This window comes from Salvelinus sp. IW2-2015, linkage group LG16, assembly GCF_002910315.2.
Source record: "Salvelinus sp. IW2-2015 linkage group LG16, ASM291031v2, whole genome shotgun sequence".
NCBI classification, from domain to species: Eukaryota; Metazoa; Chordata; class Actinopteri; order Salmoniformes; family Salmonidae; genus Salvelinus; species Salvelinus sp. IW2-2015.
In genome coordinates this window covers 22,385,697-22,400,562 of record NC_036856.1, presented here as the reverse complement: position 1 = coordinate 22,400,562, position 14,866 = coordinate 22,385,697, and the positions used below count along the sequence as shown (strand labels likewise).

Genomic DNA, 14,866 nt, shown 5'->3' with positions numbered 1-14,866 from the left:
TCCCATCAAATTACAATAGGGTCATTCCACCTCAAAAAGCACGAGAAAGAGGATTTCGATGCCCACCATCTCAGATTGTTCTAAAATCGTTTCTGTTAAGATTAGCATTCCCCCAACATTATTTTGTTGAAATATAATTTGGTCTCTGACAAATTAAGCTGCACCCAAATTGGCCATTTTAATTGATAGGATTCATATAATATTAAATAAATATAGTACCAAGCATCTGATTTMGACCAAACTTTATTCTAACAATGAATTAGACATGAGGAATCCAAAGAAATGGTCGAAAGCCATCCACAGACCTACCCACATCCCACGCCAAATATCACCCCAACAAAGAGTATATAGTATGTATCGGTTCTCTGTTTGACAAGTAGTATGGCGCTGCGGGTCAGAGCATTGTTTTTTCATATTATGTCATGTATTCAGTGATGGGGATTTTTTTCTGTTCATAGAAATTAGTCATTGTAGTTGTTGGGTTTATGTCCCATCCTACATCCTGATATTACCAGGTTCTGACCACTAGATGGTGCTGTTCCTGCTATTAGGCGATTTTTTTTTATTTATTTTTTTTTATTTTTATTTTAAAGAACCCCCCTGCCTTGTTAAAGGGGTCGTTCACCCAAATTACTAAATTGCATTGTTGTTTTTTACCCTGTAAGCAGTCTATGGACCAGATATGACAGCAACTCATGCTTTGCCAGGTCAAGGTAAACAGTGCAAGTCAATGGTACCTATATTATCATTTGCGTGCTTTATGTCCAAATCATGTCCAAATTTAAAGTATCTAAAAATTGATTGTGCAACTCAATGATGTTACTTATAGATGATTTGGATATGAASCGTGGAAATGCTAATATAGGTACCATTGACTTGCATTGTATTTGTGCTACAAATGCAAAACATTTAGTATTTGAAACAGTGGCCAGGTAAACAAAACCAAAGTGTGGGTTGCTCCCATACCTGGTCCATAGACTGCTTACAGGGTAAGAAAACCAATATGTAATTTGGATTAACTGTTCCTTTGAGTTTGAGTTTATTTTTACAGGGACAGTGCACATTAATCAAAGTTTCAGTAAAAGTGCCGGTTTTAGCCAGCCGGCTCATTTTCAACCGCAGTCCCTGGGCAGGTTATTAAAAACAATTACAATATAGACAATAGCAACATAGAACAAAACATAGCATACAGACATAGCAACATAGGACAAGCAAGACGTAGCATACAGACAGGGCAACATAGAACAAAAAGCAGCAAGACAAAATTCATAAAAGCAACAAAGTGTTTCCACACCTCACAAGTTACAGACAACAGACATGGAAAGCGGCAACACACAGCTAGGGACCATGTTCACAAATCTGATTGACCTTTAGCCATGTCTTCAAGCATTTTGTGAAAGTGTAATATGTGGTGCAGTTATGTGTGTCTGATGGCAGTGTATTCCAGACATGGGAAGCCCTCACAGAAAAAGCGGATTTACTAAAGGTGCTTTTCCTTAGGGGAACTACACAGTCACCTCTCATGGCYGACCTTGTGGATCTGCTGCCATATGTTTGGGTTTTCTGTTTAACAAAAATACTGAGTGGAGGGGGAGCCAAGCCATTTAGGATCTTGAATACAAGACATGCATCGGTGTATTGCACAAGATTTTCCCAACTCAGGAGCTCATGCTTTCTGAGGATGTGACAGTGATGATGGCTATTGGGCTTCCTATCAAGCACTTTGAGAGCCTGTTTGTAGACAGACTGAATAGGTCTTACTGTTGTACAGCAAGCTTGGGCCCAACTAGTCAAGCAGTATGTTAAGTGGGGGAGTATCATAGATTTGAAGTACAGTTTTGCTACCTCTGTAGTCAAACAATTTCGTATAAATCGGAAATTAGCTAGGTTGAATTTGGTTATTTMAATTACCTAACAATGMGGAGTTCTTAAAAAAAAAWGCCTAATAGCAGGAACAGCACCATCTAGTGGTCAGAACCTGGAAATATCAGGATCTAGGATGGGACATAAACCTTCAATGACACATTTCTGTGAACAGGGAAAAAKCAAATTCACTGAGAATACATTACATAGGATGAAGAAACAATACTCCGAGCCGCAGCTCCATACCACTTGTTAAACATTGAGAACTAATGGCTTTTGACCACTTCTTTGGATTCCTCATGTCTTACTTATTAATAGAAAAACGTTTGGTCCAAATTGGATGTTAGATACTATAATGACTGAATATTATCTGAATCCTATAAATTAAAATGGACAATTTGGTTGCAATCAATTAGCTTAATTTCTCAGAGATCTAATTTTATTTCAACAAAATGTTTCCTGAATGCTTAGTTTCTGTAGTTAGAAACATAAGATATTTCAGAACAATCTGATATGGTGGGTCATGGCTTTCTGAAATGACATGGAACGTCCCAATAACCAATTACTCAATATTGTATTTTGTTTGTAGTTTCAGTACAAGGTGGCTAATAACAGACTTTTTCATTTTTCTCAGGAATCATGGGCAAGGAGGGAAGACAAGCAGTACAAAACAGTGACTATGCAATAGCGAGGTTTAAATTCCTTTCCAAATTGCTGCTTGTCCATGGCCACTTCTACTACATTAGAATAGCAACCCTTGTACAGTACTTTTTTTACAAGGTGAGTTTGATGTTTAAGGATGCTTTGCAGTGTCCTATACAATGAAAACCAATACAGGAGCTAGATGTTATTGTCTCYGGTCTAAATCCCTTTTTGTCTTCTTTTAGAATGTGTGCTTTATTACGCCCCAGTTTTTATACCAGTTCTTCTGTCTGTTTTCACAACAAGTAAGTGTCTTTCAATGTCTCATTAGTTCTATTTGTTCATTTTTTGTGGTCCCTTATTACTGTTGCTTTTTAAGTGTTGTGTCAGTGTAGTGTGTTCTGTGTGATAAACATCCCTGTTGTTCTGAAGGTACCACGTGTAGCTTTATCTCCATTGAGGGATCAACAACTCAAACTGTCCAGCTTTGGATCATCAACATACAGTATAAATTAGCCAAATGTCGTCCCTAGTTGATGCTGGATAAAGAACGGAAGTGAATTTTTTGGCAGGTGTATGTGCTGTGCTGTACATGGCCCGGGGTTATGTGGCAACCTTGTCCTAACTCGTTTTTGTGTCCCTGTTTCCCCAGACTCTGTATGACAGTGTCTACCTGACACTCTACAACATCTGTTTCACCTCCCTGCCCATACTGGTGTACAGCCTGTTTGAGCAACTGGTCCATCCTCATGTGCTGCAGAGCAAGCCAGTGCTCTACAGGTAGGACATGGTGTTCTATTTGACATATTTTTTTCCATACAGAATGAGGCTGTACCTCCATTAGATGCATTTACCTGAAAACACAACAAGCATTTGATAACGGACAGTACTATCCCTTTTTGTCCCTCCACACCAACAGAGACATCAGCAAGAACTCCCTCCTTTCCTTCAAGACCTTTTTGTACTGGACACTGCTGGGCTTCTGCCACGCATTTGCCTTCTTCTTTGGTTCCTACATACTGATGGGGGAGGACACGTCTCTCATGGGGAATGGACAGGTGAGGGTGGCTGTACTGTACCATCTGCTCTACCTCTGGTAGTGGTCCGCTTTGGGGAGGGAGGGCCAGAGATCAACCTGGCTTGGCCTGACAGCGAACCTGATTGTGAATGTTCTGTGCAGATCTCTGGGAATATTGATTGGGTGTTTTACCAAGACAGTAATATGAAATCTTGATATTTCAGTTTGTTAGGCAGTGTGATGGCAGTAAGTTCTAGACGGTTCCAGGAGGCTGCCTGTGTTGTGGTTGTTCTATTCATGCTACAGCCATTTTTCTCTCTCCATTCTGTCTCTATTTTGTCTCTATTCTGTTTGTCTGTGTCAGTCTTTCTACTAGAGCAGGGGTGGGAACGGACTCAATTTACTTTAAAATGACTAAAACCAAATTGAAACGGTGAAGAAATGATAAAGGACCTACATTCATACAGTTTCTTGTCCAGCTCACTAATAATCACCAAAAATGAAAGCTAGACAGTCGGGGAGCATCAACAATTCCCCAAATAATGTATAGAGGACAATTTTTTTGCCAATCTTGACGACGAGGAAATACATCAAATTTTCAGTGCGGCCCTCCGGACCTCGTTGAAGACCTACTGCAGCCCCTGGGGCAAAACGAGTTTGACACACCTGTTGCTCTTTTTTGCTTTTTGTTTTCTTTATTTTTCCTCTTTTCTTCTCCCTCTTTTCATGCTCTGCATGTCATCAGATTTTGAGAGCTAACAGACAACTGGTAAGAGTTGACTGAATTACCGTGGATGCATGCCCGTCATAGTTACTACGCTAACATCTGTTGCTATCATTGGTCCATTCTATATCAGCATCCTGCTTGGTTATGCTTTTGATGATGTGCAATGTTTCTCAGTGTGAGTGGTGATGGCTAGTTGGAGACGCTCACTTCAATAGCTTTCGGAGAGTCAGTAACTTTGTCTCCACAAGTTTGTCATCAATTTAGCTTACAACGCTTAGGCCTAGTCTTCTGGAAAGCTGTCTAATAACACATGACTCGATTTACATTGAGTGAATAAAACATTAAGAACACCTGCTATTTCCATGACATAGACTGACCAGGTGAATCCAGGTGAAAACTATGATCCGTTATTGATGTCACTTGTTAAATCCACATCAATCAGTGTATATGAAGGGGAAAAGACAGGTAAAATAATTATTTTTAAGCCTTAAGACAATTAAGACATGGATTGTGTGTGTGCCATTCAGAGTTTGATTATAAGTGCCTTTGAATGGGTATGGTAGTAGGTGCCAGGCGCACCGGTTTGTGTCAAGAACTGCAACGCTGCAGTTTTTTTTKACGCTCAACAGTTTCCCGTGTGTATCAAGAATGGTCCACTACTCTTCGGACATCCAGCCAACTTGACACACCTGTGGAAAGCATTGGAGTCAACATGGGCCAGCATCCCTGTGAAATGCTTTTGACACCTTGTAGAGTCAATTCCCAGATGATTTGAGGCTGTTCTGAGGGCAAAAGGGGGGAGGGGGGGCAACTGAATATTAGGAAGGTGCTCCTAGTGTTAGGTATACTCAGTGTACATCCCTATTAAAGCATTATTGCTATGATAGATGTTATGCCATTGTATTTTCTATTTTCTATTCTAAATGTTTTATTTTTTTTGTCTTGTAGATGTTTGGAAACTGGACATTTGGCACTTTGGTATTCACAGTAATGGTCATCACTGTTACACTGAAGGTAAATCATGTTATTTGAGTTTTTGCAATTGTTTGATTCATAAATCTGAAAGCAATCCCACATGAAATCTATCTATGTTTGATATTGTTGTCACTGGCACCTCACTCCTCTCTGCTCTCCTATGGCGTTTCACATGCTGTTCTGACCAAACTACATGTTGTTTCTCCTCTCTGTCAACAGCTGGCCTTGGAGACTCACTTCTGGACGTGGATGAATCACTTTGTTACCTGGGGCTCCATCGCTTTCTACTTCATCTTCTCCCTTTTTTATGGGGGAATCATCTGGTGAGCTGAGCTGCCATCTCTTTCCCACACAACCTGTGTTTGTCTAGTACACATGGCACTCCAGTATATAGTATGTGATAAGACCAACAAGTGTAATTGAACTGCATGTGGCATACAGTCTACTCAGATTTTCACCTGTTTTACAGTGGCTAGCATCACTATCTCCATTGTCATCTCAGACAGTCAAAAAGCTTCAAGTTCCATTCCAGGCTCTACTCACAGGGTTAGTTGAGCCTTAACAAATMTTGGCTGGCTAACAGTGTGATTCTCTGTGACCTTTGCCCCCCTCAAGGCCTTTCCTCCACACCCAGGACATGTACTTTGTCTTCGTCCAGTTGCTGTCCAGCGGCTCTGCCTGGTTCGCAATCATCATCATCATCATCACCTGCCTTTTCCCTGACATCATCAAGAAGGTGTTCTACAGGCACCTCCAGCCCACCAGCACCCAGAAGTCTCAGGTAGGACAGAGGAGAGGAGAGGGGGAAGGGGTGGGCGGCTTGTTGCTAGCCCACAGGACACCCTCACAGCAACGTTGTGGTAACAGACTATACACTGACAGGAAACGCATGACACTCGCACCACAGCATGGCTTCTCACTTCTCACACAAGAACAACAATTCACTGTGCAACTGACAAAGGCATGCTCAAAACGGCGGGATCTCTGTTCCAGCTCTAAACCTACTGTAGCGTGTCTGTGTGTCTGCTAGGTGGGAGAGCTAGACGGTAGTAGCATGTTACTCAACATGAACACAGTTTTATTTTTATTTTTAAACAGCCTCCTCAAACAGACTTTTCAACTGTTCTGTTTTTGTGGTCACAATTTCCTCTTTGCTTAAAAGGTTGACATTGATATGCCCTGTTTTTTTGTTTGTTTATACGTATTGACCTTTTTTGCATCAAATAGTTGTTCAGTCAGAAATTCTAGCATCTCCACTCTCTAAAGTGCTGCTCGGCGGTTCTTAGAAGATAAAAGCTCTTTCTTTCTCAGGCTTGAGTCTCATGTCCTGTCTCTGTGATAAAGGCACATTTCTGCCTTTCTCTGGCTGTCGTGTGTGTGCGTGCACGTGTATGTTTGAGTGTGTTACAATCAGCCTCTGTTTGTCTTACTACTGTGTCTACCATGTATGTCTTCTTCCCTCCTAACTGACCGTCTGTGTGTTCCACCCTTCCCTCTGCTCTGTAGATGTACTCCAACCGAGTCGCTATAAGTGACGACTTCATCGCTCTGCAGCCTCTCTCCAGAGCCAAGAATCAGATGGGCAAAATTAGGTAGAGTAGGAGGGCCGTGCTGCCTAATAAGTCTTGTCTGCATGCAGAGGACAAACTAACTAACCAGCATTCTAGGGAAAAGGGAGAGGAAAGGATAAGTCTAAGGCACTTTGTTATGCACCCCTGCATGTTGGCCCTAGGAAAGCCTCTATCAAGTGCGCGCCACTTCAGGTTAGCACAGAAGGACCAGTGCTCTCTGCATTGGGCAGAGCAGCACCTCACTGCAGCATGGTGCAGCAGCCCTAATATAAAGCTCCAGCCATAACGGCATGTGGAGCACAGCTTGAGTCTGTTTGTGTGCTGCTGCTAATACAGTAACTCTGAGGCACAAAATTATAGTTAGCAAGAACTTCAAAGCTGCTAGCTGGTGAATGCTATTTCCATAGGAGTTTATTCACTGTATCTCAAGATCATATTCTGGACAGCATGCTCTTAAACAGTAGCATTCGTTTCTTAAGATATGCACAATGAGCAGAGAAAATGACGACCACTCCATCCAAAAGCAAGTGATCAATTTCCTAATTGGATTGARTTGTTTACGGAATAATTGATCATCTAAATTCTAAATTAATTCCTCAGTCATCCAGATAGTTGATCAATTTACATAATTGAAAGTACACTGAAATTAATAAACTGGCTCATTGGTTCTTMGGKACAWKMWTGTMCCKAGTCTCCTAATTAAAAGATTTGTGTACACATTGTTTTGGACACACATTGATCAGTAACTGCTATGTGGCTAGCTTCTTACCTCCTATGGATGTGGGAGTAGTTTTTGTGCTCATTCATCTTGTTCTCTCCTGTTTCCGTCTGTCRGGGAGACTTAATGGGTTGTTTTGTGCTTCCAGATGGGAGAGGATAGGAGTTCAGTCAGCTCAGAATATGACTCTGCTGAAAGCTGGAGCTGAGGGGAGGACAATTGGCAACTGCTAGCTGCTTCTCCTCCCCCCGCCCAAGGCCCAGCCCTATGCTCCCCTAGGTAGTAGTCCTACTCCTACTCCATCTGTGTGTGTGGGTCCTCCCCTGAACTGCCATCGTCCACCCATCCCCATATAGCCCCCCCCCCCCACCACATTGACCAGAGCCATCCCTCCTAGAGAGTTTAGCTGGGATCCTATCAGGGTACGATCACCCTGGGTGGTGGGAGAATGCTGGCACGTTTGTTTAACTGTCCTCTCGATGTCGTCCCCGTTCCTTCTCCTGTCTGTCTGGATACTACAGCATTCTGCCCTGTGTGATAACAAAACCCAACCTCACTTAATCATGATTTGTGTCATTGTTCACCTTTCTGTCTGTATGTAAGCAATAATGTTTATCCATGTTTTATTTGCCTAAATGCCTTTAAACCAGCAAAAGACTGAAGCTCATCGTTTCAAACAAACCATATTTTTCATTTCAATATATAATAATCCTACCAGCATATGACAAAATGATTGTTCTGTTTTTTTTGGTGTCCCCCGTCATTTAACTTCATATACCTCATTCCTGACTTCATTTAATCAAATCAATGGCAAGGTTACTATTTCACCTCATTAATAACAAAGATTATGATTGTCAATAGATCAAATYTATTTCACATGTTACCAATATCACCTTAGTCGAACTCCTATGTATTCCTGATTTTGTATTTTTGGTGGGTTCTACATGTTATTCATGGCTTCTATGTTGTTGATGGGTCTAGCTAGCTAACAATTGTGTAGTTCTGTATGATTTTTCTGTTTGTGCTAACACAAGGTGTTAATTTACAGGCGCGATAAATCATGTAGAAAATGATCGGGGGGGCGGCTGATTTTAAAGTAACTGTCCAGTGAAAATGTTACTTTTAAAAGCTCATCTGTTAACTCATACCCAAATAATGTTATTGACTCGTCCTGTTCTCTTATTTGTGGCCAAAGCATGCATTTCAGAGAAAAAACACTCTACTTGTATCTCAAACAGACTGTTAAAAAAATTATTGCTATTTCCTCATAGAGGATGATGTCATGTTTTTGGCCAATCAGCGGTTTACRTGTCATGAGTATTTGTATTGACCCGTATACGCCCACACCATTCTGTTGTTGGTTACACCCACAACATTCAAACATAGAAAAGCAGCTTTTTTAACACGCTTTATTCCCATTTTTGTAAGGGAAATTATTTAATTAATATTGTAATTTATTTATAGGTCATATTTCATAGAAATGTGYAATCACTGGACAGCTACTTTAACTGTCAATCATCACCACCTCCAACCATGTTAGAGGGATTCCCTAGCGACAGGTCAAGGTGGAAACATGAAGGGTTTTTGTGTAATCGGCCTTGTACAGTGTTGATAAGAATATCACCTGAACTTGCTTGCCAGTTTTTCATACAGTTATGATTCGGGGGACAGTGCGAATACAGTAAGTAGAATGATACATTCATGACAGTGTAGCCTAATACCTATTTGGTTCAGTCTTCTTACCACTGTTTCTGCTGTTGTTGCAAATATGCAGTAGTTTCTGAGTGGTGGGGAGAGGGGGAAATTGAGCGTTGTAACCCCAAACCAGTGTCGATAGTCTTGGGATGTGTTCAGGTCTGCCTCTGCAGCAGTGCTCTGCACAATGAGTGCTTACTCAGGAAAATGAAGAGTTTGCTGTAAGAGATCAGAGCAGTCTATGAATCGACTTTCCTACACTTAAGGCTATGCATTTTAAATTCGCAAAATTCTCTGCCTTCGCCATTCATTTGCATCCGTAGATTGTCTTTTGTTTGCGAGTGAATTGCCATTATATATCATTGTTATGTGGAACTGAGCCGACGGATTTTTAAGCACACGTTACACTGACATAACAACTCTGTAACTACTGTGTGATTTGATTACATTGACATGCTTGCCTTGGCAAATACTGCATCGTTTATCACTTTTAAATGTATTGATTCGAGTCTTTATTTGATTGATTTTCACCTCCCCAGTTTTACTGTGTACATTTGTGTCTGACACCTTGTACATCACCCACCCCTTATTGTTGTGAAGAGCTCAGAATCCCCAACACCCCCTCCTTGCTCTCTCGACAGTCACTCGACTGTTTCCTTCTGGATAGTGGTGTGACCTTTTTATGTGCTGATTGTAATATTCTCTTGTGCTCTGCCACCTGTCATCTCCCCTCCCTCTCTCTGCAGCTTATTGAGGCCAACTACCAGGGCATCGGCTGCGTGGACTCCATGTGCTGCTACTCGGAGGGGGAGAACGGGTGCACCCGGCTGGGCCGGATGGTGGAGCAAGTAATGGGCCGCTGCGACCCTGCCTGCGCTAACAGGTGTGACCCCCTGCTCTGTAGCCTCTACTGCTGCAGGCGCATCTCCTACAAGCTGGAGCAGGACGAGCCCACTGCTCCCCAGGAGTAGCCGAATAGAGAGAGGTCCTAGCCTAGTAGAGCGAGAGCGAGAGCTAGACTAGACTAGACTACGGTCTTACTGGTAGGACAGGCACCCCAGTGACAGCCAAAGGTTTTGTAGGGAGGGAGACTAGTATCAGGATCCTGGATCTTAAATGGCCTTTAATGGAGACTTGTTTATCTTGTATGCTATGATCAGCTTCAGCTTCCTTATAGTCTATTCTTCTTCCATATTCAGTGGGACAACGTGCTCACCAATGTGTCTATCTGTCCTTCCAAGTCTGTACTCTTATGGATTTCTTTTTAAATCTTCTTTCACTCGTGGGCTTTTTGTAACCTATCTTTGTGGCTGATCGACCTTGTCGTCTTCTGAAGTTTTGTGCTTCTTTTAACTTTTCCAAAGCCTGCCGAGTCAGTGTGTTGCACAGTGTAGGCTAAGCCCAGGTTCAGAGTCGAAGTCGCTATTGATCTACAACAATGTATTTATGCTGAAAGATCTTTACAAGAGAATGCTACCCGAGGTATATTTTTGGGATCATTATTAAAGCATTCTCGTTCTGCATTTTACCTGTACTCCTGGTCTTGGACTTGCCAAAGTCTGTTTATACTGTATGTGTTTATCTATGGAGAATGACCGCATGATGCCAGTGTGACGGCTTTCTCAGCCCCTCCCTTGTCTGCCCACACATGCACTCTACACCCTCACTGTCCCAACACTGAGGTGAGGCGAGCACTGGGAAAGAAAAGGATCTAAGTTAGACTGAGACTTGTTCCGGCCTTAATGCTAAGATACTGCCACTGCAAAGGGGCAGAAAGAGACCCTGCCATGGGAGGTATATATCAGCCCTACTTGACCGTACCCTGTACTGTTACTGAGTGATGATGCTTGTGTTTTGACATGCTGCAGTGTTTGGTGTCTGTGTGCCACAGCTGAAACACTGGGACCACACTCCCTGACATAAAGATACTGGAAAACTGTAGTCTCAAAAGGAGAATAGGAGAGTGTTGTTGCTATGTATTTTATACAGTTAAGTACTTGAAGCCTTATAAGTGCTTTTGAGAGGAAGAGAACTCTTGTTGCATGGGGCTGCCTTTGGTATTTTGTATGCTGAGTAACCAGACGTTGTTGTGTGTCTTAACATGTGTCCCATGATCTTTTCTATAATGTTACTCCTCCTCTTGCTTTGCCGCACTTTGTCTGAACCTCTTGTCGTTGCCACTGTGTCTAAAATCTAGATAATATTCAACTTCCCCCATCGAAGTTATTCATATGCTGCTGTTATATCACCTTGACGTCACTATTCAATCTAATATTCTGCTGCTTGCCTTGTTCTGTTAGATGGTCATAGACGATGGACTAATAGCTTGATATCACGAGGGAGTGCCACTAGACTAGACAATTCACACCAACATACACATTTATCAAGAAATACTTATTTTTGTAATTACACAGCACCATGTACATACAAGATCTTAAACGGTTGTCTTTGTCTGAAAGACGTAATCCACATAGCACGTATAGGGTGTTGTTGATACTTTTCATCCAAAGATAAAATAATGGGTATAGTTTAATGATGAATGAGATTCTACATGAATATGGTTGAGAGGTGGTGAGTCTCTACTATGTCCCCTGGTGGTGGTGTTGGCTTATACAMGCTATGAAAGATGGGGGGGCCTTTGTGCCTTTCTTGAAGGTAAGAGTTGAGCTTTCTTTTCAAGGGCTCTTAGATATATATTATGTTTGTTTTTTTACTATAGATATGCACATATATTTAAGTTGTTTTAGATATGCCTATTTTTGTATTAGCAGTATTTATTCAGTCTAAATTAGTTCATATATAGTACAGCCAAGAAATGAGCTTCATATTATAAAAATAAACAGTATTTAGTCTACCTGGTTATGCATAGGATGTATTATTCATACAATGACATTATGCAGATAGAGAAGGGAGATGCTGACTTTGTGTTCAAGTCACCCATGTTAAACCATCCTGTACTAACCCTCACTGTACGCACCTTATTCTCTCTCCTTTTTAGTTTGACTTTGTTTCCTTGTGCTGCTCCCTCTGTTGAAGTGTAGTGTAGGAGACGGGGTTGGGAGGCAGTGGAAGATGAGCAGGATGACAGGGCTTCAGTTCCAAGGCAGGGCCTCATATCAATACAGATAAGGTCTTCAACCACTCCTGTGCCATTACATCCCCTTACTGTACCATGCAATGGCAAGATGGCCGTCCATCCAACAGTAAATGAAGGATCTTTAGGCAGGTCAGAGACAGACAGAAGCACTCCAGAGMTAGGGTTTCAGCTTAGTCCTCTCCCACCACCACCCCTCACTCCTCTGTCGTTGATGCTTTTAGATCGAGGAGCAACTCGGACCCCTTCTATTCCAACGACCGGAGCATCTTGACGCTCTCCCCCATGGAGGCCACTCATTGCTAAGGTAGCAGAGAGCAGTTGTCCCGCCAGGTGCCCCGTCCCGCCCTGTCCCATGGCCACACAGAGGGACTACTCACTGCACGGCCCAGGGCTGACCACCTCAGTGGACAGTCAGACTATATCTCAAGAGAAGAATGTTGAAAGCCATGAGGCTCTGCACCACCACTTTGAGAGATGCTGCATTTGCCTAATAAAAGGGAATCAGACCAAAGAAGGATTTGTCAGACTTAAGTGGGAAAAAAACATGGTCTACTACTTTGCGCCTGTAGGTTAGTGCTGCTCCTGCTTCTCCACCTGAAGTCTGCCACCTTTCCTGAGGAAATTAGGTGGACCTTTTTAAAGCCATACCTTCCATTTTTACTACCTGTTTTTTCAAGGTATGGAAATGTAAAAGCAGTTAGGTCAGGTCTCTAGTCTTTTTTTCCCTGAAATGCCTTTTCTGCTCAGATTTGTTAGCGTTGCGTTTGTTCCGAAATGTCGACAGGAGAATGTCCCTATAATAGCTTCCTATGAGAGATGTGTTGTTCCACCAATACAGTGCCTTTTGAGAAGTGTAACTTGGTCCCTCCAAAAATTGTTACCTAATTTTAACATAAAAAGCACATGTTCAACTTAAAAAAATTACTATAGTAAGTGCCAAATAAAGTATCAGGGGGGGGTCAATTGTGCAACAGGGAGTGYCAATTGAATGCAGGCTTCACATATATACATAAAAAATTCTAGCCTCTACAGATAAGTGTAATGCTCAACACTCAGTTTTCACCACAAAACACCAGATAATGGCCCCAAAAAATAAAGGAATAGTTTCACCATATTAAAGGGAAAATCCACTCAAACTGTTTTTTGTTGTTTTAAATTTAATGAWTCACTGATAACTATTTATTTTATGTTTTCAGAAATGCAAAGCAACTAAAAAAGAGAACATTTACAATGATGGTAAAAATTTGAGAAATATTCAGGTTAAGTGGGTTAAAATCATCTTAGAGGGTGCAGAGGGACATGTCTAAATGCTTKATTTTGGCACTTTAGCAAGTCTTTATTCAAAATAAAATCAGATTTATTGAATTTTCCATATTAAAGGGCACTTCATTTAATATAACAAATTGGTGCACAATATCAAAGGGTCACAAAAGGCACTCTTTTRGTGGAACAACCCAGATATGACATAATAGCTTTCACATCTAGTTGTTTTCAAAGCCACAAATTGTTTTTGTTTGCCTTTCACTAATCATTTGAATCATGTTTTCATTTATTTTGTTAGTCTTTTCCCCCCTCTTACTAACCACTTGTTAATGTTTGTATTTATTTCCATCATATTACTGGTAATAGGGCAGGCGAGAGAGCCTCGCGGACTGAACGCAACTGCTTTAGCTCTCTGTATCCTCTTTAGCTTTTGGGGCCTTTAGCCCACAATAATGGAAATGCCTGAGTCAAGAGGGTCATTGAGACAACCATTTTAAACTTGCTATCAATGACAGTGACATTATGCACATCAGCATACATATTTATTAGAATATTGCCGAGATACATAATCATGGGATTTTATATGGTTACTATTTTTAGCCGTTACATACCTCTCAGTAGCTTGAAATGGGAGACACTTGTCCAAGAAGTCAGTGGAGCTTGATATTTATTTGCATGGTACCAATATTCGTAATTATATCTGGCACTACTATTGATCATGGTCAGCATTGGTCATATCTGATGAAGTATACTTTGATTGTACTTGTTTGCTACAGTTGTTACTCAGTTTTGATATATAAATGCATCTAGTTCAGATGTCACATTTCAATCAATTTATTAAGGCATCTCTACAAGGACATTGATGTGAAGCTGTTTTTCTCTTGATCATGTTCATTGAAAAAAGAAAGAAAAAAAGGTATGTTATTGTACTCCTGTCAGTGAAATGGTTGATGTTTAAAGCAAATTCTATTTACGGAATAAATATGTTTTTAAAAAGCATGTGTAACTTTTGTCCTTTCCAGCAGAATGTGTATGCAACAAATGTTCACACACACACTACTGTGAACCTTCGATAGCACTAGCATAGTAATATACCTCTATARAGCTACAAAATTATCTTTTAGAAAAATGTAATTTGGCAACACTCCGCTAATTACAAATTGAACACATCAAAAACAATTAGGCTCACTATTGAATGGATGACAGCACACAGGTTAGCAGACATTCATAAGTTGTCAGGAGTGTGTGCTTGGAGGGATTCAACACTTTATAACCTGACTGATTTCAGCACCACCCT

At 41.2% G+C, this 14,866-nt stretch overlaps 1 protein-coding gene across 3 annotated transcripts in view; it reads left to right on the top strand.

Annotated features, from left to right (window-relative positions):
• Positions 1-14,568, top strand: part of LOC111975757 (phospholipid-transporting ATPase IF) — a 37,148-nt gene extending 22,580 nt beyond the window's left edge. Inside the window, exons 22-31 of one of the 3 annotated variants that reach the window (XM_024004324.2) lie at positions 2,498-2,643; positions 2,751-2,810; positions 3,158-3,285; positions 3,425-3,563; positions 5,199-5,264; positions 5,445-5,548; positions 5,841-6,006; positions 6,732-6,817; positions 9,956-10,092; positions 12,528-12,617. In XM_024004324.2, the coding sequence (XP_023860092.1) occupies positions 2,498-2,643; positions 2,751-2,810; positions 3,158-3,285; positions 3,425-3,563; positions 5,199-5,264; positions 5,445-5,548; positions 5,841-6,006; positions 6,732-6,817; positions 9,956-10,061 (1,001 nt within the window). In that variant the 3' untranslated portion in view covers positions 10,062-10,092; positions 12,528-12,617. Of the gene's footprint in view, positions 1-2,497; positions 2,644-2,750; positions 2,811-3,157; positions 3,286-3,424; positions 3,564-5,198; positions 5,265-5,444; positions 5,549-5,840; positions 6,007-6,731; positions 6,818-7,662; positions 7,794-9,955; positions 10,093-12,527 lie in introns of those variants that run through there. The other 2 variants (XM_024004326.2, XM_024004323.2) reach the window with 2 other exon arrangements.
• The last annotated feature ends 298 nt before the right edge of the window (positions 14,569-14,866 follow it).